Source organism: Suncus etruscus, chromosome 1 (genome assembly GCF_024139225.1).
Source record: "Suncus etruscus isolate mSunEtr1 chromosome 1, mSunEtr1.pri.cur, whole genome shotgun sequence".
Lineage (NCBI taxonomy): Eukaryota > Metazoa > Chordata > Mammalia > Eulipotyphla > Soricidae > Suncus > Suncus etruscus.
The window spans coordinates 27,808,436-27,832,138 of NC_064848.1; the positions used below are offsets into that span (position 1 = coordinate 27,808,436).

The following is a 23,703-nucleotide window of genomic DNA, read 5'->3' on the forward strand; positions in this document are numbered from 1 at the left end:
CATGGGGAATGGTGGACAGCACAGGAATGTTGTAATGTCTGTGGTGGAGCAAAGTGTTGAGCTAGGAGAAGCTTATGCTGAAAGGTTGTAAAGTGTTATGTGTGTATGAAACCCCATCAGCAACAATATGTAAACAGAACATTAAGTAGATTTATATAAAACAAACATGCATTTATATATAAATATACATATTGATGTAAATACTCTCATTGAAGCAGACTGTGGTTGCAAAGTAAATTTGACTTAGGAGGGAAGTCAACACTGGTAAAAGGATAAGTGTTAAAACATTGTATGCCTGAAGTCCAATCATGAATAACTTTTTAATTTTACATGACTAATAAAATAAATACTTTCATTCCTAATACATCTGATCTCAGCTACTGTACTTTATCTTTACCCAATTTAAAACTATTTCTAACTTTAGGCTCAGGTTTATATATGTTTCAGATGGATTAGATGCTACAAATAAAAAATATAATGACAACAACATTTATATTTCTTAAATAATCAGTGCAGATATATCTAGATTTTTCACTATGCTCTTTGGATCCCTCTTATTTCTGTTGCATTGATTTTTAAAAGACTTTTTATTTTATAAATTAGTTGGCTTATTCATTTGAAATTAAGAACATTTTCCAGAGAAAATTATGGACAGCCCTTTTATACCTACCTATGTCAGCTAAATTCAGATCATTATAATTTTTAAGAATCAATTATGTTAAAGATGTTGCATTATTTTGTTTAGGAATATAAGACTATGTGATAGAGTGAGTTTAATGTCAAAATATATTTCCTTTTTTTTAGGGGGGGGGGTTTGGGCCTCACCTAATGATGCTCAGGGGTTACTCCTAGCTATGTGCTCAGAAATTGCTCCTGGCTTAGGGGACCATGTGGGACTCCAGGCGATCCAACCACGGTCTGTTCTATGTCAGCCAAGTGCAAGGCAAATGCTGTAGTGCTGCACCACAGCTATGGCCCCCAAAGTATATTTCTAAGAGTGAATCATGGTTAACAAGTTTTGGTTTGTTTGATTTGGCTTTTTGACTTTTGGCTTTATGGTCACACTAGTGGTTTTAGGGTTTACTCCTGATTCTGCTTTAAGGGATAACTGGTTTGAGAGCTGTGGAGAGGCTCATGGGGTACAGTCCATGGACCATGTAAATCTTGTATATCTATTTGGTCCTTTCTTATTAAGTTATATATAGGTATTTGATACATATGTTAGACTGGCTGTGCTTAGGTATACTATCAGTATTGTATGAGGGGCTCATTTTAACTTATTTTTTGGAAGCCAGGTGGTGTTTGTGATTAAACCTAGGCCTCTTGCATGTAAAGCCTGTGCTCAAACCATTAAGCTATCTTTTTGAACTCCACTATGTCATTTATTATTCTGCTTTAATATGAATCAGTAGAAAAGTTACACTATATTTTCTTCCTGACTTAAAAATTATATAAAATTTTATTGAAAATGGCATGGCATAAATTTTTATTTTGGATATTTTTCATTGTTTCATATTCAGTATTCAAATATAGTATGGTAATATAGAAATGAATCTTACATATGAATGAAACAAGTGGAGAACTACTTAAATTATGTAGATAATCTAAATCTACCAAGGAGCTTATATCTTATATAGTGAGTCTAATATATTTATATCATACAATAGTTATCTTTAAGACACTAATCTTTTTCCTTGAGCATCAGAGACCTATATTTGAAGCATGATACAGTTTTAATTACAAAGATTTATCATTATGACATGTAATTTCAACTACATGAAACAATATAATGCATGGGTTTGAAATTTGAGCACACATTCCTGATTTGAATAGTGATAGATATGGCATTGATGGCTTTTATTTGGTCACTGTCTATCTGTGCCTTTTTATCATAGATATGCCAAATATTACTTCAGAATCGTTCCTTGAAAAGTATTCTTTAAGAAAAAAATGTAAAACTCATCTTATTTCATAGTATTTTATAGATGCCAATAATTGGGGCACAAATGAAATATATTCATTTGTTCAATTCTATCTATTGGTGAATAGGGATATAAACTTAAAGTATTTATTTAAATATCTTAATTTTTAAATTTTATTTAAACACAGTGATTGAAAATGTGTTTATGATTGAGTTTCAATCTTAAAATGTATAGGACCCTACATGAATATTTCCCACCAATAATGTCCCAAGTTTCCCTCCTATTCCCTCTTGCCTGCTGCTGGGGCAGGCATTTATCTTCTCTCTCTCTCTCTCTCTCTCTCTCTCTCTCTCTCTCTCTCTCTCTTTCTCTCTCTCTTTTTCCCTTCCTCCCCCTCCCTCTGACTTTTCTGTCTCTCTGTCTCTCTCTTTTCACACTCACCCTTTATTATCCCTTTTAGACACTTTGGTTAGTAATCCTATCAAAAAGGTGGATACCGTCGATATCACTTTATTTTCGTTCAATACCAGTACTTCACAGAGTGATCAGTTCCAACTTTCATTTTCATAGTGGTCCCTTCTCAAGCCTAGCTGGAGTTGCTTTACTATTTGTGTCAAGTTTCTTAGTGTGGACTGGCCCTCCTGATCCTCTTCTCTATTGTCTCTGGATATGATTACTATACTATTTTGTATTTTTCTTATTTTCTCCCAAAATGAATAATATTATTGTAGGTCTGTCCCTCTCCCTCTAACACATTTCACTCACCATAATACTTTTTATATCCGTGGGATTACAGAATTTGTCTGTTTCTACCTCAATCAGTATACGCATTGTTACTTATTGGATGGAATTAACTTTGAATGTAGCACCTTAGATTGATGTTGAGACCGATGGCTCCAGTTTCCAGGTATGAAGTTTTCCCTCAGATAAAATGCTTGGTTGGATAGGAATGAATTTCCTTCTTTTTCATTTTCCAGATCTCCTGGAAGTGGCTTGGAGCTTTGGCCGGCTAATAAGAGTTATTGGTAATGTGGGGAACTCTTCCAAAAACTTTTCTCTTTTTATATGTGTGTGAATTATTTTCCAGACTGTCATCTGACTCCAAACCCGCGTCTTTCCAGTGTTCCGGGATTGGAACCTGAGTACTTAATTCAATACACATCCATCCACTTATAAGCAAATTTCATGACTTGATTTTTCCTAAGAGCTAAATAGTATTTTATTGTGTAGATGCACCACAATTTCTTTAGCCATTCATCTGTTCTCAGGCACTTGACTTGTTTTAAGATTCTGGCTACAATCAAAAAAGTATGGCAATGAACCTATGAGTGCATATGCATTTTTGTATTCTGTGTGAGTATGAAATTCCTACAGTATATCTCTAGGAGTGGTATTGCAGGATCATATAGGAGCTCAATTTCTAGTTTTATCACGAATATTCATATAGTTTTCCATAAAGGCTGGACGAGTCAGCATTCTTTCCAGCAGTGAATGAGTCTCATTCTCTTGGAATATGCATTAGCACTGTTTGTTCTTGTTCTACATATGTGCCTCATTGGCAATATTTTTAAAAACACTTAAATTATTATCTGCCTCTCAGTAGAATTCTAAAAAATATGTTTTTTGAAAAACAATGGGAGCACTAACTTGAGCAATAGAAAATATATTCTGAAAGAACATGCCACTATTAGAGAATAGTTAAAACAAAATATGCTGCAAATAAAGGTATATTATAAAACTTTGTTTTCTAAATTAAGCAAAAATAGTCACAAATTACAATCAGGGCATATCATTTAATTATATTATTATTTTCTTTCATTTTAGTTCTTAATATCTGTAGAAAAAATCAGTTTTATAAAAGCTGTTAATAGCATAAAATGATTTTACCTTATTTCAGTATTTAATTTATATAATTTATTAATACTCTATCTGCATTAAAATTTATACACTAAATAAAGATTTGATTTATATTTTCCTAGATAAAATATCCACACTATATAATTTCATTAAAAATTATTAAGTGGTATTGAAGACACTCTAAATTCATTCATGTATATCAGAGAATAAAAAAATTCAATGTCAGTGATTTTCCTAGGAACACAAAAATACAATACAAAAATCCCTTCCTCACACCTATATTCATTGCAGTGCTAACAATAGCCAGGCTCTGGAAACAACCAACATGCCCTTCAACAGATGAATGGCTAAAGAAACTGGTACATATACACAATGGAATTTATGCAGCCATCAGGAGAGATGAAGTCATGAACTTTTCCTATACATACATGTACATGGAACCTATTATACTGAGTGAAATAAGTCAGAGGGAGAGAGATAGAATAGTCTCACTCATCTATGGGTTTTAAGAAAAATAAAAGACATTTTTGCAATAATTCTCAGAGACAAAAGAGAGGGGGAATGGAAAGTCCAGCTCACGACAAGAAGCTCACCACAAAGTGTGATGAGTGCAATTACAGAAATAACTACATTGAAAACTATCCTAACAATGTGAATGAATGAGGGAAATAGAAAGCCTGCCTAGAGTATAGTCAGGGGTGTGATGGGGAGGAGAGAGATTTGGGGCATTGGTGATGGGAATGTTACACTGGTGAAGGTGGGTGTTCTTTACTTGATTGAAACCCAACTACAATCATATTTGTAAACAAGGTGTTTAAATAAATATAATAACAAAATAATCTATAAAATATGGCTTCAAAAACAAAATGTGGCATTATACTACCTGGCTCCAAATCTTCACTATTAATTATTTGTAAACATTATAGCCTGCTATTTAACACATTTAAATCATAACTTTTTAATTTTCAAAATGATAATCACCATATTAGTGCTTATTATACTTATGAAGAAATACAAAATTTAGAAACAAGTAACCAGTAAATTTTTATTAGCCTATAAATGTTACACTTGGTATTATTATAAAGTATGTTTCTAGAGCTTAAGAATGACAAATCTGGGCCCGGAGAGATAGCACAGCGGCGTTTGCCTTGCAAGCAGCCTATCCAGGACCAAAGGTGGTTGGCTCGAATCCCGGTGTCCCATATAGTCCCCCGTGCCTGCCAGGAGCTATTTCTGAGCAGACATCCAGGAGTAACCCCTGAGCACCGCCGGGTGTAGCCAAAAAAAAAAAGATAAAAAAAAAAGAATGACAAATCTTATTTTCCTTGAATTTGTTATATGAAAATGTATAGGTAAAATTATACAATCAATGAAACAAATACTAAAAAACTAGAAAAAATAAGTAAGATCTACCTGAATTTATATTAAAATTCTTGATGGGACAGCACACATAAATCTAACCAGTATAAAGTCACCTGATCAATATTTAAATAAAAAGATTAGAAAATGTATCACATATATAATTTTTAAAAATACACAATTCTGTAACTATTTCAGAATAAACTGAAACACAAACATTCTTTATATCACTTTTTTTTTGTTTGTTTTTTTGAGTCACACCCAGCAGCACTCAGGGTTTACTCCTGGCTCTACATTCAGAAATTGCTCTTGACAGGCTCGGGGGACCATATGGGATGCTGGGATTAAAACCATTGTCCTTCTGAATGCAAGGCAAATGGCTTACCTCCATGCTATCTCTCTGGCTCCTATATCACTTTTTTAAAAAAAAATTATTAAAGTCATATTCCCTGCCCTCCAATCTGCCAGCATAGCAGGCCCATATTAAGGTTAGTTTTGTGTGTGTGTGTGTGTGTGTGTGTGTGTGTGTGTGTGTGTGTGTGTGTGTGTGCTACAGAGGACTTAATTCTGGCTCTGCACTCTGAAATCACTCCTGGAAGGCTTGTGGGACCATAAGAGATGCTGGAGATGTACCCATCCTACATGTCAGCCATCCTTCCCACTGCACTGTTGCTTTGGCCCCAAGTTTTGATTGTTAAAGTTTACATTTTTTTTTTTACTATGGCTTGGATGTTTAGGTCTGTCCTTTCTTTTTTAATACTACAAATGACCTGAGATCCCTTGGCCCCTGCCCCCCATACTTTCATATTTGAGTTTCTGCTTTCATTCCTTCTCTCTTGGTCCTAGACCTAGAGTGTTCTATCACTTTCTTTTCAACAAATATTAATGGTTACACAAAATCAAATTCTAATGTATACCATAGAGCAAAATAAATTAAGATAAATGGATTTAACCATGATTTTTTCACTTTTCCCTGGAAATAATTCTCAAGATTATTATGGATTTTGTAATTCAAGAATCAAAACAAATTAAATTAAATAATTAGCTAAAATATTAACTAGAAGATATAAGATATTTCACAGACTAGATTATACAATATTAAGTGGAAGCAGGAGAGTAAAATTTGAGAAATGAGTAACAGTAAAAACAATTCATTGAACTTTCAGGCAGATTGGTAAAGAAAATACATGTAACATAATTTTCCTCTCCTATTTGTAACAGTCTTGTCACCCAACTGACATGTATTATTAAAAGAATAATGTTTAAGGGAAATTTCTTAAAGCATGATTATTCTCTGTCTTTCAAATATGTTTTTATCTTATACAAGTGGTGTTAATAAATCAGTTAAATATCAGGAAGATAATTCACATTTCTTGCTTAATAACATTTATTACGCCAACCACTTATATATTTATTACACAAAAGACACTGAGCCATGCAAATTTTTATTATCTCTTCCCTAATCAATATGGGTAAGTAGATAATTCTATTAAGCATTTATGAAATATTGTCCATTTCTACTGAAACTTGTTTTGTATGCTTCATCAATAAACATCTCGAGCCATTAAAATTATAGCCTATTATCATGATTCTGGGAAACAAATAGATCTGTCAGATCACTATTTTCTTTACAGAGCATGATACTTTAAATTGAATATTATAAACCTTTTTTTTTGTACTTAACACTTCATAATATAGATTCATTTCACAATCTTATAAACAAAGAGGTGGTCATCTTTTTCAGTGACATACAAAGAACAATGTTTTTAGTAATTGAGGGTAATTTAATAGAAATAAAAATAGTAAAAAATAAAAATAGTAAATAAAAATAGTAAATATTTTTTGTGTGTGTAGGCACAAATGTCAGCGCTTAGGTATTACTATTGGCTCTGAATTCAGAAATTGCTCCCGACAGGCTCAGGGATGATATGGGATGCCAAAGATCAAACCCGGGTTGCTCCAATGGTCCAATGCCTGACATCCATTGTAGTAACAAATCTAATTATCTGATAAATTTATAATATTATTGCAATAATATTACATGTCATTTAGAATAAATCTTACTCAAATTAAATAGTTCCTAATCATAAACCATATGTATAAGATTTAAAAATTTGATTATAAAAGTTTAATATATCTTCAAAGACTATAAAATAAAATTTCTATTATTTTTAATATACATTTCTCAAAGAATAATAGAGAGCACATTGCAGGTACTGCCCTTATAATTGGATTAATAATTTCTAAATTCAGGGCCAGAGCATAGCACAGCAGTAGGGCATTTGCCTTGCATGCTGCTGACCTAGGACAGACCACAGTTCTATCTCCCAGCATTCCATATGTTCTCCCAAGCCAGAAGTGATTTCTGAGTGCATAGCCAGGAGTAAACCCTGAGCATCACCGGGTGTGGCCTCAAAAAAGAAACAAAACAAAAAAATTTTCTAAATCAACTTTCACATCCATATCAAAAACTGAGAGATTTGATCTTACCAATTAAGATTAATAAACTAATGATTAAAAAACAGGGAGATATAATCCAGAATTTGATTGTCCATATATCCTGCTTGTAAATAGTCTTGCCTATGGCATTGGCTTAAATAAAATAGTCTCTTTCGTATGTACATATATTAGAATTGCTAAAAGCCAGGTGTGGGTATTTAAATTTAAATTAAAGAGATATGGATTTTACTATCAATCGTCATGACTACTTTCAACCTCAGAGTATATATTCAGTGTGCTTGTCCTACTCATTAGAGTAGGAAAAGCCAAATATTTTCATCACACCACAAGACCTTTTAGTAGTGCTACATCATAATGGAATCATTGAAATGGAGGCTCTTGACACTGCAGGTATGCTTCATTCTAAGTAAAATTCATGAAAGTGTTTTCCCATTGCTTTCACATTGCATTGGGTAGATAACTATTTGTCAGAAATTTAATATTTAGTGAGAGATTATAGGTATGTATCGATAATTTAGAATAGCTCATATCTCAACAAAATGTTTTAAATATACAAATGGAACAACAAAATATTTGCAAATATTTGTATTGACTTCAATTTCCAAAGCAGTCCTGAACTTTCTCTAGTAAATTCAGCCTATTAATACATGTTTGAGAATTATATTTAATAGATGTAAAACCTTGATTTAAACAAAATCCCACTTCACTGGAAATAAACATGTAATTAGTTAATAGTTCATGTTTAAAATTAAATTCCATAATTATAGTATTCCAGTGTTTTCCTGTATTTTATTTTAATTTTTTTCTAATATATGTCCATGATATACTCAAGTATTATAAAATAATTAAAAACCAACATATTCTTTTAAAAATAAAACCTTAGGACTTTTTGACTACATTTAGCCTTTTAGTGATTACTGAAATCTTATTATTTCAATGTGGTAACTCTTGGAAAAATTGTCCTAACCAGCACAGAATAAAGAGATAAGTAAATACATGTAGATCCCAATTCCAGGTGTCACCTGGTAGCCACAACTTCACTGTGGATTTCTTTTATGTGAAAGCAAAATACTTTACAGACAAGTTTTATAGCACTATATGTGAAAATAAGATAAGAAACCTAAAATAAATTTTTTAAGAGTAAAACTATATAGTATCATAAGATGCTGTAAATGTTGAGCTTTGGGCAGTTACTCATCAGGAGAAACCAACATGCCTTATTTCATATACTTAAGTGTCATAGTGTCTCAGAGTTATCAGGTTTGGACTACATCCTGTAACTAGATGACATAGTTTTAGGATAAAATACAGACTTATAAACTTCGTAGTTTTTTTCTGCCTTGTAAAATCAGAAGGAACATATTCTTAAATATTATTCACCCACTTATAGGATCTGATTGATTCTACACAATTGTATGTATGGCCCTACACTTGTGGATTTCTTGATTTCTACAAATAAGAGCGAAGAAACCACCAATATTTAACATGTGAGTTTCCACAGGCCCATTATATATAAATAAGTATATATATATATATATATACATATATATGTTTGTGTGTATATCAGGTTAGTATATCAGTGTGGGATGCAAATATTATTATATGGTTATTGCTTATATATTGGGAACTGTGGTTATAATCAATTCCTTTTCCTTTTTGGGGTGGTAGTGGAGCTTTTTGTTTTTAAGCCATTTCTGGCAGTGCTCAGGTCGTACTCCTGGCTCTGCACTCAGGGAGGATTCTTAGCATTAGTTCAGGGAGCCAGATGGAGTGCCATAGTTCAGGTAAGGCAAGTTCATAGTAAGGCCAGCACACCACTGTTCTATTACTCCAGTCCCTATATCATTCATTTACTTTATTATCTGGGGCTCTGAAGGACAAATTTTTTTTTCTCATTTCTGAATGTTATGGGGAAACACACAGGATTTAATAAGGGAGTTTGTTTTACCTGTGATAATTTATTTGCTTAAATCTCACAGACATACACACATATATATGTATGTTGTCTTTTCAGGAAGAGAAGAGAATGTACAGATCTTAGTATAGATTAGGACAACACAACAATGGACAGAAACATTTCCCTAATATGAACCTTAGCTCAATGTTTACTTTAGGATATTATAAGGATTAAGTAGAATGTAATTAGAGGGCCCGGAGAGAGAGCACAGCGGCTTTGCCTTGCAAGCAGCCAATAAGGACCAAAGGTGGTTGGTTCGAATCCCTGTGTCCCATAGCCAGGAGCTATTTCTGAGCAGACAGCCAGGAGTAACCCCTGAGCACCACAGGGTGTGGCCCAAAAACCAAAAAAAAAAAAAAAAAAAAAAAAAGAATAATTAGAAAGTGTATCTACTGCAAGGTCTCTAAATGGAAACACAAATCAAAGATTTTTGTAGTCTGAGTAGATAGTTTACTATTCATGACTGAAATGATGTTAGAACTAAATGAGAAGAATAGTTCTGCTCCCTGAGCATCCCACTATACATTGTCTTACATCTCTGTGACCATGAGGCAAATGGATAATAAATTGCTATTTTGTTCATCATTTCATTCTATAATTGCACTCCTGTGTTCTCTACAGTTTGAATGAATCTGAGAACATATATTTTTTACAAACTTTATTAATTAATTGATTGCGATTGATTCCTGGGCCACACTCAGTGGTGTTCAGGGGTCACTCCTGGCCCTGTACCCAGAAATCACCCCTGGCAGGCTGGGAAACCACATAGGATGCCTGGAATCGAACTGAGTCCCTCTTGACTTGATAGCATGTAAAGCAAATGCACTACTGCTGTGCCATCCCACAGGCCCCTGAATCTGAGAACATTTTTAAAACAGCACTATAACTGTCTATACCTATATTATTACATTTATTTTCAAATATGTACTTTTACTTTACATATACCTAAATTTTATATTGTGTGGCATCTCTCTTCTAGTGAATATTTTTGTCTATCATGATAGGAAATCTTTAAAAACATGTACTACAGTATAACATACAGAAAATTATAGATTTAAAAATTGATACTTTCCTAAGAAATTGCCACTCTTCACTGAGTCCAAATGGATCACATGATTTTCACTACTGGTTAGTTTTGATCTATGCAATTTCCAAATCACTGATGCTTAAACTAGTAATAATCATGTCATATTTTTTCTACAGATATCACAATATACTGAATTGCTACTGTCATGTAAATATTGGTAGTAGCAACTTCCCCAAACATCATTCTAACAATAATCTCTGAACAAGGCAGGTCAAATCACTCAAACATTGTTAAGACCTTACACAGAGAGGTTGGAGCACTCTGGTGTCAGAAAAAGGACTCAGAATGAATATTTTTCTTGTCTAGGTCAAGACAATTGTCAGGACCAATGAAGGGTGAAGCATGACGATAGTGATTTAAAATGAAAGGCCAGGGCAACAGGTATTGGTTTGAGACACTAAAAGACAGAAGATTGGTATTGAAAAGTATTCAAGGCTGAGAGTTGACAAGGTATATATCAAGTCAATTCAAATTAGTACCAGAAGAAACACTGGACTTTTGAGGATTATTATGTAAAATGTATATTAAATTTTCCAATAAAGAATAACTTCCATATGTAAAATAGGTACAATCATTTTGCCAGTGTAGTGAAAAGAAAAAGGAAAACAGCAGAAAAATAGGACTTCTGAGTATCTTCTAAGTGGAAATTACCAGAGTTGAGATATAGCCTACTTAATTTGCATAAGAACTATGGTGACTATCTGAGGTCGAATTTTTCTCCTCAAAGAAAAATCGAAGTATTGAAGAAAATACCCAATTGTTTTCCTTTTGGCGGGGGGGGGGTGCTGGGGTCACATTCATCAGTGTCAAGTCTCAGAAATCACCCTGGGAAGCTTGAGGGATCATGTGGAATCCTGGATAGAACCTGGATCCATCCCAGGTCAGCCACATGCAAGGCAAATGCTACTGGATGCTATCATTCTGCCTCCAAACAATTCTATTTCTTATGTACCGCAAAGATGGATTGATATCACTTCTCCCATGTTAACTATTTTACAATGTCATAAAATTTTACATGTCATGGAAAGAAAGATAACCATATTATCATAAACTAAAAAATCTTTAAAAATTTAGTCAGTTATTAAACTAAGTTGAATTTTAAAAACTTAGGCTTGTAAATAAGTTGTTATGTGGTTTTGAAAAGAAATGTGAATTTAAGAAAATATTCCTGGGGCCGGGAAGGTGGCGCTAGAGGTAAGGTGTCTGCCTTACAAGCGCTAGCCAAGGAACGGACCGCGGTTCGATCCCCTGGCGTCCCATATGGCCCCCCCAAGCCAGGGGCGATTTCTGAGCACATAGCCAGGAGTAACCCCTGAGCGTCAAACGGGTGTGGCCCAAAAACCAAAAAAAAAAAAAAAAAAAAGAAAATATTCCTTTAAAAAATCAGCACAACATCAGCACTGGAAGTGACAGGTAAGAACCACAAAGTGAATTTAATAAAAGCTATGTGCACTATGTTGCTATAGTGTGATCACTACTAATCTCAAAACAATTACATGTCTAAAGGAACACACTGAAAGAAGTATTGTTTATCTTCTGATCAGAGAAAGATACTCTGTAAGTATAAGTTGGAAATGTCAAGAAACATTCTCTAGTATTTTTAGACTATGAGCCATGTTCTTTGTCCAGTCATCTATGTCTTTGCCATCAACTTCACATCACCCAGGGATCAGGGAAGTGGATCAGGGAAATAAGACTGACAGCAGCTAAAGTAAGTTTGATGTTTTGCTAGAACATTTAAATATTTCTCTTTTTAATCTTAGGTGAGACTAAATTGAAATTATCTAAATAAAATTGTTGTAATATAATTCAATAAATGAATTTAGGAAGGCTCAGTTTGAGAATGCTTAAGATGCCTGTTATTTTATATTTATATGCAAATTATATCTAGACATTAATTTTTTATAATCATCCTGTTCACGAAACATCCTACAACACAATACATAGGTTTGCAAGAGACAAATTGATATATGTGAAAAGGAGGACACTATTATAGAGAAAAGATAAATAGGCATTATAAATATATAAATTTATATTGTCCATATATGTGAAACCCAATTTTTTGTCACAACACAGCATGCTTTATAGACTTACCAATTGTATTTGTTATTAATATTGTTATATAAAATTTGGCAAAAAAAGAAAATTTGCCATGATTGAATTTTTTCTTTATACTAGTATATACCATAAAAATTCTATTAGACAAAATGTTGACACAGATATAAACTTATTTAAATCATCTGCCTCAATTCCAATCTCTTTTATACCCACATATTTACTCACAATCCAGTTTAAATCTTCCCATTTCAACCCAAATCTGTTGTTCAATCTACACTTTTTTCCTTCTATCTCATGCTATTTCTCCTTTTCCATAAAAGACAGGGATAGAGAAAAATGGTTATTTGTACTAGGATTATAAAAAAGAGCAGAATACAAATATTACTAGTAAATATCTGTTGGTTTTTTAAAAAAATTGTTTTTGTTTTTTGTTTTGGGTCACAATAGCTCTGCGCTCAGAAATCACTCCTGGCTCAGGGGGCCACATGGGATGCAGGAGATTGAACCCAAGTCGATGCCTCAAAGCAAAAGCCCTACCACTGCTACCACTCCAGCCCTTCTAGTTATTATTTGTAATTTACTATAGAACCATATTTCTTCTATACCTGTGGTAAACTGGATCATTGGAAGGGCAAGTTTATAGCTAACTCAAATAGTTTCTCATTTATTGTGGTTTTGGTGATGCCCAAGAATGTAAATTTGGGCAAGAAGAGTACTAGGAGTGATTGTTCTTACTTGGAGGTGCTCAGGGTTTACTCCTGGCTCAATGCTCAGAGGCCATATGTTTGTCATTGCACAGAAGACCATATGTTGGTGTGAAGATTAAACTTGGGTTTACTACATATAAGGCAATGACTTAATATTCTGCATTAATTCCTCAGAATTTACATTTCTAACAAGTACAAAGGTGTTGAAGATTATGGTCCTTTAGAAATGAGTTAATGGGCCAAAAAGATAGTAGAGGTGGTAAGGTGCTTGACTAGCATACAGAGTGTAACTCTCCAAACAGACTAGGCTACATAGAAAATGAGGCTTTACTACTTAGTAGAATGTCTAATTTCCCCCATTTTACACCATGCTAGGCTAAAATTGGGCCTACCTTATATTATGAAACATAACAGAACATTATTTTGATATTTTACTGGCTGATTTATTTAGCACCACAGATTGTTTTTCAAAAATAAACAAAATCTTACTGAAGTACATTGTAATGTTGCTAGTCAGTTTATATCAAAGGTTTGTAAAATATTTAACTTTTTACAATACTATAAAGCAATTTTTATCACAAACTCCATCCCAAATACTAATTTATAAGAAAGTGGATGACTCCTCTCATTCTTCATACATTCTTACTATAAAATCACAATTATGCTTACTAGGTAATTTCTGATTTTATAAAATTTGAGTTGCACTATTAATACTGAACTAGACTCTCATATAAGATAATGCTGTATAGAACTTTCAAGGAGCAAATACATATAGATTTCAGAAGTCAAGTATCTCTAATTTTCATTTATCTTATTGGAATTTTCTTTAAATTTTACACAGAAAATAAAATCATAATATTAATCAGTAGATACATATCTATTCAATCAACTCCCTTTTTATGTATTAATTATGTATACTATACTGCACAAAATATGAATGCATAATTGCTATAATTTTTGAAATAATAATATTGTTAACATGATATAATAGAGTTGTCACAGTAGAGTAACATATGTGAAATCATTCAACAAAAATGTTTGTTTTTGGTTTTGTTTTGAGTCACAGCAGGCAGTGCCCAAGTGTTACTCCTGGCTCTGTGCTCAAAAATTGCTCCTGGCAGACTCAGGGAACCATATGCCCAGGATCAAATTCTGGTTGTCCTCATGCGGACAAATGTCATACCCACTGTTCTATTGCTGTAGCCCCCCACAACAATATTTTAAATAGGTTTAACTATGATTCATGATGTTTTTTAGGTACTTTGCATTGCTATTAAATATGTGTAAAAACTAAAGAGGCTCTTTGTTGAGAATGGAGTTCTCCCAAGTAGTGCTCAGAGAACCACTGATAGTTATTGAAGTATTTGGTCAAAAAGGATAAACTGTTCAATGCTCAAGTTCAATGGTGAGGTGCAGATCAGCCATTCTGTGCTGGAGGCCATAGGGCTAAACTCAGTGGTGTTGGATAGAAGATCAGGTGTTGCTGAGGCTTTCAGTCCCTCAACATGTGAAACCATGAAAAATGATATCCCTACTGGATGTCTAAATATTTTAAATAATGAATATTCTCTATGTAAATATTAAAATATCATTCTATGATATGCAATTAAATAAATTTAATTAAATAAATTTGTTTGTTTCATATTGCACTTAGTAATGTTTTTTAACTGCACAGGAAGAAGAGTATCATGAGAGAATAAAGACTGTCCTATTCAAATTATATTGCCATTAATCATACTGTTTTGAGATTAGTAATTTCATTCATGCCTTTTTTTCTTTTCCATATTCCATTTCTAAAATCCTTAGTCCTCTATTGTTTCAAATTAAATAATAAATAGCAAAACATTCAGTTAGAAAACATGTTAAAAAAGTAAAAATATGGATTAGGAATCTCTGAATTCTAGAATTTGCATTGACTTTTATGTTCAATATATTTTAGATAACTTCTATAGAATAATATTAAAAATAAGTAACTTTATTGAAAATATTTTTGTTTAATTTACATAGCTGTATTTTCATAAATTTATTTCTCACAAAATTGTTTTCATATTTACTTGAAGTAAAAGAAACATGATTTTATAACGATATATTGATTACGTTATTTTATATATTTAAGAAATATCACTAAAATATTTACTTTTTAAGTATCAAAGATTATCATTGAGTAAGCTCAAAAAACAAAATCACAATGTATATTGTGTGAATATTATATAAATAATATTTATTGGTAGTACCTAAAACTCCTTTATCACACTGCAATATGCTTAATTATTATTTTGTTTTTATTATAAGATTCACATGGAAATATTTTTTTAAAAACAGTTCATTCAACGAAGTCTCCCACTAGTGTATATGAACTACTATATGAAAAAAATATTGATGTTTAATGAGCCAATGCAGAAAAAAACATTTGGTTATTTTGCAGCAAAATAAAAATTATAGGTGCTAAAAACTGCCTATCTCTACTCTCATGGGAAAATCACTAATATTAAAGTATCTTGAGAAAGAAAATTGAAAGCATTTAATGAATTACTTAATGAATTTAGTTAAAACTACAGTAATGTAATAATTTTTCTAAAAATAACTTCCTGGTGCAAAAGGTAAGTCTAGAGGAACTAGAACTAGTGGCTTGGTTATTTACTGAGCTTTAAATAGAGTGTGAATTTTTGATCTTTTACAGAGATTTGATGTAATGGTTTATTGTCCACCTGAGATCATCAAATACAGCATTTTAAGCTTGCTTTATATCTCAGTGATCTGAGATATATATCTCGGTGACTGAGAATTTCCTTCAAGAATATTTATGTTCAACTGAGATACAGTATTTTGGTATTCTTTAAACTGTTACTTTATCTGTAAATAAAATTACAAACACCATAGGATATCTGTTCTCATAAAATTAATAGATAATAGATACTAAATACTTTAAGTGCTTCTTGATATAATGCAGATGAAATGCACCCATATATACACATCACATCATGTGGATATTATATATACATTATACATTATGTTTATACAGACAATACAAATTATATATTTTTCTGACCTGTCAAATTTTTCAGTCCAAGTTCTTGAAGTCCAAAGTTTCCATCTTTTCTGTAGTTTAAGAATATTGCCAAGGCGTATCGATCCTCATAAAGTTTTGTTCCACGAATAATGCGTAAATTCTCCAGAGGCAGGTAACGAAATTGATTAAGAGCCACTAATACATAGCCCGTGACCTCTCGAATAGACTGAAAAGACACAAACAGTTGTCTATGTTTAAAAAATTAAAGATATATTTTGTCAAGATATTTATTTAGCCACTTAAATAAAAAGTGCTATTTGTTTCTAATTCTCAACTTTGAATTAAATATGGTAACTTATGGAAGGCATCACTTTCCCCAACTTTAAATTTTATTACAAAACTATAATCATTGAAACAGCATGGTATTGGGGCAGGAGTGGTGATGCTAGAGGTAAGGCAAGTGCCTTGCAAGTGCTAGCCTAGGACAGACCATGGTTTGATACCCTGCCATCCCATATGGTCCCCCCTAATCAGGAGTGATTTCTGAGAGCATAGGCAGGAGTAACCCCTGACTGTCAATGGGTGTGGCCCCAAAATGAAACAAACAAACAAAAAATCCTAGCATGGTATTGGAATAAAGAGACCCTCAGATCAACTGAATAGATTTGTGTATTCAGAGAATGTTCCCCAGACATACAATCAATTCATTTTTGATAAAGGGGCAATAAATGAAAAATGGAGCATGGAAAGCCTCTGTAGGCCCAATTGGTTAGCCACTTAAAAAAAAGCAAACTCAGGCCTACATCTAACACCATACACAAAAGTCAATAAAGACCATGATGGCAGATCCAAAACCATAAGGTATATAAAATAACACGTAGGTAAAACACTCCAAGATATTGAGACTAAAGGCATCTTTAAGAAGTAAACAGCACTCTTCAAACAAGTGGAAGCAAAGATAAACAGATGGGACAATATTAAGCTGAGAATCTTCTGCACCTCAAAGGAAATAGTGCCTAAGATGCAAAAACCACCCACAAAATGTGAGAAACTATTCACCCAATACCCATCAGATAAGGGGCTATAATATATAAGCTATACAAGGTACTGACAGAACTTAACAAGAAAAAAAAAACATCTAAACCAATCAAAAAATGGAGAGAAGAAATGAACAGACACTTTTTCAAAGAAGAAATACAAATGACCAAAAGACACATGAAAAAATGCTCAAAATCACTAATCATCAGGAAAATGCAAGTCAAAACAACAATGAGGTACCATCTCACACCAGAGAGACTGGCACACATCACAAAGAACAAGAACAATCAATGCAGGAGGGGATGTGGAGAGAAAGGAACTCTGCTGGTGGGAATGCGGACTAATCCAGCCTTTATAGAAAACAACTTGGGGATTCCTCAAAAACTGGAAATTGAGCTCAAATATGATCCAGCTACACCACTTCTAGGGATATAGCCTAGGAACACAAAAATGCAATTTTTAAATGTTTTCCTCACACATATATTCATTCCAGAGCAATTTACAATAGCCAGACTCTGGAAACAATCAAGATGCCCTTCAACAGATGAATAGCTAAAGAAACTGTGATACTTATACACAATGGAATATTATGTAGCCATCAGGAGAGATAAAGTCATGAAACTTTCCTGTACCTGGATGTACATGGGATGTATTATGCTGAGTGAAAAAATCAGTGGGAGATAGACACAGACTGGTTTCATTCATCTATGGGTTTTAAAAAATAAAAGACATTATTGTTATAATGCCTACAGTCTATAGAGATGAGGGCTGGAAGGAATGGCTCACGATATGAAACTCACCACAAATAGTGGTGAGTGCAGTTAGAGAAATAACACACTGACAACTATAGTGACAATGTCAATGAATGAGAGAAGCAGAATACAGGCGGGCAGGAAAGAGGAGGGAGTTTGGGAACATGGGTGATGGGAATGTTGCACTGGTGAATGGGAGTGTTCTTTTTATGACTGTAGCCCATCTACAAATATGTTTGTAATCAAGGTGCTTAAATAAAGATAATATTAAAAATAAGTATTGAAAACACAAGATCACAAAGGGTTAGAATCTAATTCGAAATTTGACTGCTTTTATTTGAGTTAGAAAGACTCTTGTAGTTAAAATAGCAGTTATTGTTTTGTAAGACATTCTTCATACCTGAGATTTGAATATAATAAAAGAATGTTTCACTCATTGACAGATTAATATGAGTTAACAATATATCACTGTCAATTAAACTGTATATTCAGAAAAGAAATTTATTAAGCTTAACACAAACAAGACAATGTTATACTAGTCTGAGACTATGAGGGAGAATTGAAATTAATGTACTACTATTTTAATTTGTGATTATAAGGCACAGTTTCCATTTACATATTTTGGAGAAAATATATAGGACACATAATAGAAGACTATCTTTAACTTAATTTATATTTAAGTTTTAATCTACAATTCCTATTGCTGAAATCTAGTATCTATGATGTAAATCAACTAGTTGGAAATTTATGAGACATTTTATTTTTAAAAAGGCTTTCTTTGAAGAGTAATATTTGGTCACATCCAGTGATGCTCAGAGCTGATTCCTGGCTCTCCTCTTAGGACTAACTTTTGATGGGAGTGGGGGACTATAAGAGATAGAATCCAGGTCAGCTGCATAGAAGGCAGGTGCCCTGCACACTTTATATAGCTCTGATACCTTAGAAGACAGTTATTTAAAAACATTTTAAACCAGAAAGGTTTTCAGTGACATCTAAATTTTCAATGTTTTAAATGAACCAGATAAACATGTTTATTATGAAGATGTTTCAAATATTCAAAAAAAAATAAGATGCTAACTTGGTGGTGGGATTTGGGTCACACTCGGAGACACTCAGTAGTTACTCCTGTCTTTGCGCTCAGAAGCCTCTCTTGGCAGGCTCAGGGGACCATATGGGATGCCGGGATTTGAACTGGGTGGGTTCTTTGTTGGCCACATGCAAGGCAAATGCCTTACCACTATGCTATAATTCCGGCCCCTAAAATGTTAATTAGTTTAATTAGTCATGTAATGTTATTTTAGATCATCCAATTCAATACTGGATTACAGTCACTTAACAATACAGTTATTCTCTTCATTTCTGCTCTTACTTTTTATTGATTTTTTGAGATTGAGGACCTCCAAATATTACTTCAAAACTCTAAAACTGGATTCAAGATCTCTACTTGAATATCTAATAGTCTTATCAGATATACTAATGATTAATTCTGGACACTCATATTCTTTCTCTTAACTTTTTCTTTTATATCATCCCTAATGAATTTGATCTATTCAGGTAAAAATTTTGAGATCACGGATGGCCTTTTATATTACAAACACTATATATTGGTTTTATCTGTGTTGATCAGAAATTTCACCATTTCTTAATAAGCATTTCACTACTATCATCTTGGCCATTATCATTACTAATAATAACTAAAATAGAAATAGAGAGATACTACTGGGATAGTGCACTGACTTGCACGTGACTTTATTCTGAGTTTATTCCTACATACTGCTTATGGTTTCCCTGATAAGTGATTCCTGAGCACAGAACTTGGGCAAGGCCCCTAGCAACACTGAGTATGACCTAATTTTTTTAATGTAGTAAACTTCTGCGACTAAATTTCTTCTTTTATGGTATTTCAAAGTTTACACTAGCCCTTACATTGTAAAAAAGAATTTAATTAATAAAAATTCATTTCTAATTACCATAAATGTATCCTAAGAACCCAGGCTAAACATATTATCTACTCAATCTGTTTCATGTTTTCTGGGAGTTTGTTTTTATGTAAATATAAAGCATAGTGCTACCACATGCTATTCATTATACTATGACAGGTGTGGTTTTTATTCCCTTTTATTGACTATTTTTCTCATCATCTTCATTTGATCTCTCAAGTACCTTTTGTGGAAGGAAATTAGATAGGTTTGATATGCCAAGTTACAATTTCTTACACTGTTTTATTTTCTCTATAGGGACTCTCACTTTTTTACTATATTACATGGCTCATATGGTTGGTATAGTTTGTTAATACTTATAATCCAACTCTTATATGATATGATATAACATGTCATAGTTGAAGTTTTACAAGGACATGGAATTTGATCTGTTCTTTCCTGTGCCCTATGTAACCAGTAACTAGAGAGAAACTGAGAGCTATTTATTGAGAACTCTCACTTTTCTCTAGCATTACCTTCATTGTAGGAAAGCTCTATGGAATCAAGAAAAGTATTTAACTAAAAATTATACTTAACTTTTTGATAAGGTATATGTTCCAAATATTTTAATCTCATATTTCTAATGACAAATGCCCCTAATTATCAAATTCTAATATATGGTTTCTCCCATTACTCCAAAAATACTGCAGCCATGGGACACATACATGGAAATGTATGTGGTTTTAGCACATATGTTTTAGAGATAAGTGCAAGAATCTGAGAGTGAAGACTAGAGAAAATCTTAACTCAGCAACTTTAGCGTAAAGGAAATGCCAAAATTGTCAACTTAGGACTCAACACCCACATCAAGATATAAGTCTCTCTTTATGGTGTGGATTTTGTAAGACATTTTGGACATCCCATTTCTCTCAGGATTCTATTTTTTGTTTGTTTGTTTGTTTTTTGGGACACACCCGTTTGATGCTCAGGGGTTACTCCTGGCTAAGCTCTCAGAAATCGCCCTTGGCTTGGGGGGACCATATGGGAAGTTGGGGGATCTAACCGCGGTCCTTCCTTGGCTAGCGCTTGCAAGGCAGACACCTTACCTCTAGCGCCCCCTCTCCGGCCCCAATTCTATTTATTTCTAAAAATCATAATTTTATTGTATCATTTCAAATTCTTTGTATCATATTTTTATTTCAACAACCTTAAGACATAAGTGATTAGAGTGCTCACAATTTCTTTATATTTTATTTGTGTTTAAGTACGATTTTATGTAGACTAATGCAATGATATGATATTGGCAATATATGTAAATCTGTTTCCTGTATTGCATTGCTACTAAAATTATGCATCTGGATTACTTATTTTTCTAATAGAAATAGTCCTTTAAAAATGCCTTTTAGGGCCCGGAGAGATAGCACAGAGGCGTTTGCCTTGCAAGCAGCCGTTCCAAGACCAAAGGTGGTTGGTTCGAATCCCGGTGTCCCATATGGTTCCCTGTGCCTGCCAGGAGCTATTTCTGAGCAGACAGCCAGGAGTAAACCCTAAGCACCATGGGGTGTGGCCCAAAAACCAAAAAAAAAAAAAAAAAAGCCTTTTAATTGGGGCCAGAGCTATGGTGCAGTCGGTAAGGCATCTGCCTTGAGTGCTCTAGCCTAGGACAGATAGCGCACTTCGATCCCCTGGCATCCCATATGGTCCCCCAAGCCAGGAGCGATTTCTGAAAACATAACCTGGAGTAACCCCTGAGCATCACTGGGTATGGCTAAGAAAACAAACCAAAAAAAGCCTTTTATTTTTGTTTAAACTATTTGAAACAACTCAAAATAGTTGGACATTATTAATTTCTATCCCTATGTATTCATACCAATTAACATAATTAATATAATTCGCACACAATATGATTTAATAATTAATATAAAATATAAATTTTCTACTTATGATCAGTACATTTGAATTTAATAAGAGGCATCTCAGAAAATCAGTAATAAAAAGAGCATTTTGCATAGGGAAGCCCCTCTGTAGGTAATGAATATATAATGTATTCATACTCTGACAATGACAAATGTCCTAGTAAATTGTAATCTATCAGTAAGGCTCTTCATTATGTTCCCTTGCTCAATTAATTTCTGTATCTGTTTCTTAAAGAAAGCCAGTTAAAACACAAAACAAAACTTTCTCAACCACACTATAAAATCAGAAAATTTACCAGAAAAAAATCAATAACCACAGAGCAACAACTGTAAATTCCTACTCATGTTGAGTAGAAACTTATTAACGATATATTTCACTCATAGTACAACCTACAAATGTAGTGAGATATTGGCTTTGGAATGCCGTTTTCAGTTATCTCACTCTCCTTAATATTCTAACGATTATACATACCACCCTGGCAAGCAGGACTCAGTCTGAACTAATTATATTTGGTAAAAATTTATATGAAATGTCATGTGATAATGTGGCAGAATAGAATTTGTGCTCATTGAGCATGAGAAAACACTCAAAGATCAAAGAAACTGGTTCAACCCTTCCCAACAAAACTTAATTCTTAACTACTATCAACAAGTCTCTTGGGTACAAAGGTTGAAAAATTGCCACTTTCTAAGAATCTGAAGGTCATTCATTTGTCACTAGCCACTTAGCCTCTCTCAACCTATAACTCCCTCAAAGTGAACACCTTAGTTGAACTGAATAGAAAAAGAAACATACTTAACTCACCTATGTCAAAGTAATTCTTTTTCCTTGTTCTAAATATCTTTTTGAGTTGCCAGAAAGTTTGTCATTGTTGTTATTTTTGTTTTGGGGGACCACAATGGGTGAAGCTCAGGGGTTACTCCTGGCTGTGTGCTGAGAAATCGCTCCTATCTTGGGGGACCATATGGGACTCCGGGGGATCAAACTTCGGTTTGTCCTAGGTTAGCGCTTGCAAGGCAAACGCCCTACCTATTGCGCCATCACTGGAGCCCTGCCAGAGAGTTTTTAGGTCTAGAGACCAATCAAACATTTTTTCTTTTCTTAGTTACATGTCAGTGTCATAGAACTATTACACTAGACTTAGGTTACATAGATTATATTAAAAACTTTTAAATAATATTTACAGAATCATAGACAAATCTCAAATTTAAGTGTCAATATGTCTGTAAAATTTTTACTCAAAAATACCATCGTCTCTAATTCTTTTTATTCCTGAATTAATATAGGTATTTTTATATTTTGAAACCTGAATTTAAAATTGATAGCCTAATATTGTATAAACTATTAAAATATACTATGAAATTTATATTTCCAAAGTGTATTTTGGAAAAATATAGTAATTAATTTATTTTTATATTTTCAGACCTATATCTTAAGTATCTATTATTTGTAGGATTATATTTTAACTAGAATTGGGTACATTACTTAAACTTAAATTTATAAGAATCTCTAGAGAAAATTAAAATTTTATTATATCTATGACGTAAAAATAAATTATGATTATATAACTCATTTTAAATCCATTGTTATTAATATTACTGGGACTGCACATATATATTCATCCACAGTGAGCAAAACTAGTTAGAAGATTGCAGTCCGG

The 23,703-nt window shown here is 33.1% G+C and overlaps 1 protein-coding gene across 1 annotated transcript in view; it reads right to left on the reverse strand.

Moving 5' to 3' along the window:
- Window positions 1-23,703, reverse strand: part of ERBB4 (erb-b2 receptor tyrosine kinase 4) — a 1,143,943-nt gene that overhangs the window by 560,555 nt on the left and 559,685 nt on the right. The window contains exon 3 of the mRNA XM_049784132.1: window positions 16,457-16,643. Coding sequence (XP_049640089.1) covers window positions 16,457-16,643 — 187 coding nt within the window. The remainder of the gene's footprint in view (window positions 1-16,456; window positions 16,644-23,703) is intronic.